Below are 4,785 nucleotides of genomic sequence, written 5' to 3'. Positions count from 1 at the left end.
TCTAATGATCCCCCTTGCCATGGCTGACTATACCGAGGGTGTCAGACTTGAAGGGAAAACGATAGGCAGCCATTTGTAAACGGTCATCAACACCAAACGGCGCTATCCAGACAGTGGGCGGATCCCAACACAGTTTAATTATAGTCACGGGCCATTAATAGTGCCTGAAAAAACAACTTGCCCTTTGGGGAAAAAAAAGTGTTGTTCGCAGGCTTGCATTTTTGTTGTTGTTGCTTTTTTTAATATAAAGTTGATCAGTGCGGGTTCTCTCTCTCTCTCTCTCTCTCTCTCTCTCTCTCTCTCTCTCTCTCATGCACGCACACACACACACACACACACACACACACACACACACACACACACAACGAAAAGTAGAAAACATTTACTTTCTCTCTGTCTCTGTCACTCTCTCTCTCTCTCTCTCTCTCTCTCTCTTCTCTCTCTCTCTCCCTCTCTCCCTCACTATCTACCCCCCCTCTCTCTCTGTGAGACCTTAACTGTCTGTACCTGCAACTCTCTCTCCTTCTGACTGTGCTTATCTGTCTATCTATCTGTCTATCTATCTATCTATCTATCTGGCCAGCCAGCTAGCAAGCTGACTGTATGTCTTACTACATCTCTTTGTCTCTGTCTCTCTGTGTCTCAGTCTGTCTCTCTCCCGCTATCTGAGTGTCTGTCTCTGTCTCTATGTCTGCCTCAGTCTCTCTCTCTCTCCTATATATATATATACTGTCTCCTCCCTGTTCTTCCTCCCCTCCACCACCTTCATCCCCACATTCACCCACTGCCCTGTCCCCACGACGTTGCCGGATTGGAGGGGGTAGGGGCCAAGTGGGGAGGTGGAGGGGGGGGAGGGACAGCAGAGAAAGAGGAGGTAAGGCTGTGATGGTGACGGGATAGGGGTGAGGGCTGAAGGCTGGGCAGCAATACAAGAGGAGGCTGTGATGGTGACGGGACAGGAGTGAGGGCTGAAGGCTGGGCATCAATACAAGAGGAGGCTGTGATGGTGACGGGATTGGAGTGAGGGCTGAAGGCTGGGCAGCAGTACAAGAGGAGGCTGTGATGGTGACGGGATTGGAGTGAGGGCTGAAGGCTGGGCATCAATACAAGAGGAGGCTGTGATGGTGACGGGATTGGAGTGAGGGCTGAAGGCTGGGCATTAATACAAGAGGAGGCTGTGATGGTGACGGGATAGGGGTGAGGGCTGAAGGCTGGGCAGCAATACAAGAGGAGGCTGTGATGGTGACGGGACAGGAGTGAGGGCTGAAGGCTGGGCATCAATACAAGAGGAGGCTGTGATGGTGACGGGATTGGAGTGAGGGCTGAAGGCTGGGCATTAATACAAGAGGAGGCTGTGATGGTGACGGGATAGGAGTGAGGGCTGAAGGCTGGGCATCAATACAAGAGGAGGCTGTGATGGTGACGGGATAGGGGTGAGGGCTGAAGGCTGGGCAGCAATACAAGAGGAGGCTGTGATGGTGACGGGACAGGAGTGAGGGCTGAAGGCTGGGCAGCAATACAAGAGGAGCCATGTAGAAATCCCACTTTCCAATGCAAGTGGCTGACCCGTACAGGAGAGACCAATAGACCCCACCCTAGTCGCTCTCTTTCACACACACATGCAACAACAACAACAACAACTACTACTACTACTACTACTACTACTACTACTACTACTACTACTACAGCAACAACACATCCGCAACCGGAGCCAGCACACAATCCAAGCGTCTCGTTAGTCACTGGCGAAAATCTACAAACCCTCTTCACGTTTCTGCGTGTTTATTATCAAGGGCTATTTCATGATTTGGTGATGGTACTGTTGGTGTTATCAAGGGCTATTTCATGATTTGGTGATGGTGCTGTTGGTGTTTTAGTTTCGCTTGTTTTTCTTTTCTTTGTTGTTTCTTTGTTTAATAATGATCCCACCAGCACCAGCGTTGGCAGTATTCACTGGTGGACATTGTTTGGGTGGTTCTGCAATAGTGGCACTTCGTGTTTCTCTTCTGCAACAGTGGCACTTCGTGTTTCTCTTCTGCAACAGTGGCACTTCGTGTTTCTCTTCTGCAACAGTGGCACTTCGTGTTTCTCTTCTGCAACAGTGGCACTTCGTGTTTCTCTTCTATCAGGCTGATTACTCTGGTGATGATAAATTCAATCTCTAGACTTCTGTATTGTTACGTTTGTTTGATTCGGGTATCCTGCTTATTCCTGCTCGTTTATCTTAATCAGTGTTCCTGCTTAGCTATTTTCTTTTGTGTACCCTTTTTTATTTTTATATTTTGGTCTTCTAAAACGGCTTTCTTTTGCGGGATTTGTCGTTGCCTCTGTTGTGGTTGTCTCTATTTTTTTTCTCTCATTCTTTCTGTCCTCTCGCTGGCTTCTTGTTCTCGGCCATGGCTACAGGAGTGAACCCAGTATTTCTTAAGTCCAAAGACGTTCCGAACGTAACCAGCGATCGTCCTGTTTCTGTGCTGGAGATGTGTCTTGCTGCAGAAAGAACGGCAGGGCAGGGTTCAGTTATTGGCGCCCAGCTGATGAATGGACTTTGGCGTATATACCCAGCTTCCAGGGAGGCCAGGTCGACTATTCTGGTGCAAGGAGTACGGATAAGGGGTACCGCTCAACAGGTAAAAGACATTAACCCTTTTATCATTCGAAGTGACTCTGGTGAGGAAAAATTGTCGACAAAGGTCTGGATAGACAATGTTCCCATATCTGTGGCAGACTCAGAAATAGAACATGCGCTAAGTAAAGTAGGGTGTGAGCTTCGTTCCTCTGTAAAAATGGAGAGAGCGAGGGACTCGGATAATAAGTTAACAAGATTTCTGACTGGGAGGAGGTTTATTTTTATAACTGTCCCTTCTGTTCCACTGGAAAAGACAATGAAAATTAACATTTTCATCGCAAAAATTTACCACAAAGAGCAAAAACTGGTTAAAAAATCCGTAATTTGTTCAACATGTTTGGAGAAAGACCACCACGCATCACAATGTTCAAAGGAGGTGGTGTGCAGAGCATGTAGACGTTCAGGTCACAAGCAGGGAGATCCACAATGTGACTTTGAAAAAGTAGAAAATTCACAAAAAGAGAGTGAGTGTATGAATGATGAAAGAAAGGAAAGAGAGAGTGGTCGCGACAGAAGAGAGAATGAGAGTAGAAGAACTGAGCGTGAGAGAGAGGGTAAAAATGCGTCAGGGAAAAAAGACTCTGTCAAACAGACCAGAGGGCGTTCTAAGGCACGTCAGACAACACTCCGCTCGTCGTTGCAACTCGGCTCCTCTCCCAGACGTCGCTCGGAGACGCCCAAACGTCGCAGGTCAGGGGATACATGCAGCCCAGAGACCTCTGGCAAACAGCCTAGGCGCGACGGTAGGATATCCGACAGGCCTTCTCCCCCGGTCTCTGACAACGAGGATGACGAGGTATGTGACTGACAACCCAAGTCATTGCCTGAGTCCCCCAGATCCTTGACGACCCGGCTTCGATTGATGGACTACGATTTATGAATGCGATGAATGAATATTTGTGTTTCCACGAATGTTACTGTACATGAGATACAATGAAATGATATAATCTGCTTAGATGGATAAGATAAGAATTAGTTCGATAAATGTTAGGGGATTGAAAAATAAAAGGACTTCCATATTCAATTATTTGAAAAACAAACGTTATGATATCATTTGTATTCAAGAAGCTCACTTCACTAAAACTGATGCACCAATTTGGGAAAAGCAGTGGGGGGGAAAATTATTCTATAACGAAGGAACAAACAGGAGCAAGGGAGAGGTTATACTGGTATCCAAACATTTCAATGGTGAAGTTAATTTGAAACTGGCACAAAATAGAATCTTAGCCATATCAGTAACAAATGATAAGTATGACTTTATTTTAGTTAACACATACGCACCTAACAACTCAAGGGATAAGCTAGCCTTCTTTGATGATTTACAGGAACAATTAAGTGGATTTAGTGATAAGAACCTTCTGCTCTTGGGAGATTTTAATTGTGTGCTTAGCAATGACTTAGATATCATTTCAGGCCAACCTCATCGTCAAGCTGAGGTGAACAAGTTTAATGAAATAATTAAATCTTTAGAGTTAATAGATTCATGGAGAATTTTCCATCATACCGAAAAAGATCATAGTTGGAGCAGAACAAACCCATACATTGCCAGGCGACTGGATTATTGCCTTGCCTCAGAAAGCATGATGCACTTCTGTGTCTCCTGCGAACTCCAGTATGTTCCTGGTTCTGATCACAAGGCGATAGAAATAGAATTTAACGATAGCGATTTTACACGAGGTCCCGGATACTGGAAGTTTAATAATAGCTTCCTGAAAAACAAAGATTTTGTAGAAAAAATGAATAGCCTTCTTGAGACATCTTTAGATAAATATAGTAACGAATATTCATCTAGCATTAGTAGATGGGAACTGTGCAAAGTAGACATCAGAAATTTCTGTAGTGAATTTGGAAAACAACTTTCGTGTAAAAAACGCAATGAATTTCAAAATATACAAAAACAAATAAAAGAAAAAGAAGAAATCTTAAGTAAGAATCCAGATAATACAGAAGCAAATGCAAGTCTATTACAACTAAAGCAAAAATTAGAAATCTTACAGATAGATAAGGCAAAAGGAGCTCAGATTAGGTCAAGAGTAAAGTGGATTGAAGAGGGTGAGCGCAACACAAAATATTTTTTTAGTCTAGAAAAATCCAGAGGGAAAAGAAAAATTATAACTCGATTACACAAAGATACAGGAGAAGTAATAACTAACAAG

At 44.4% G+C, this 4,785-nt stretch overlaps 1 protein-coding gene across 1 annotated transcript; it reads left to right on the top strand.

The window, feature by feature from the left end:
- The first annotated feature begins 2,323 nt into the window (after window positions 1-2,323).
- LOC143298339 (uncharacterized) lies at window positions 2,324-3,580 on the top strand. The gene is made up of 2 exons (XM_076611195.1): window positions 2,324-2,630; window positions 3,222-3,580. Exons 1-2 carry the CDS (start codon window positions 2,397-2,399, stop codon window positions 3,435-3,437), a joined length of 450 nt encoding a protein of 149 aa, XP_076467310.1. The 5' UTR covers window positions 2,324-2,396; the 3' UTR covers window positions 3,438-3,580.
- Window positions 3,581-4,785: the final 1,205 nt, after the last annotated feature.

This window comes from Babylonia areolata, chromosome 23 (genome assembly GCF_041734735.1).
Source record: "Babylonia areolata isolate BAREFJ2019XMU chromosome 23, ASM4173473v1, whole genome shotgun sequence".
NCBI classification, from domain to species: Eukaryota; Metazoa; Mollusca; class Gastropoda; order Neogastropoda; family Buccinidae; genus Babylonia; species Babylonia areolata.
The sequence above is the reverse complement of the archived record's forward strand: the minus strand, read 5'-3'. Positions and strand labels throughout refer to the sequence as shown.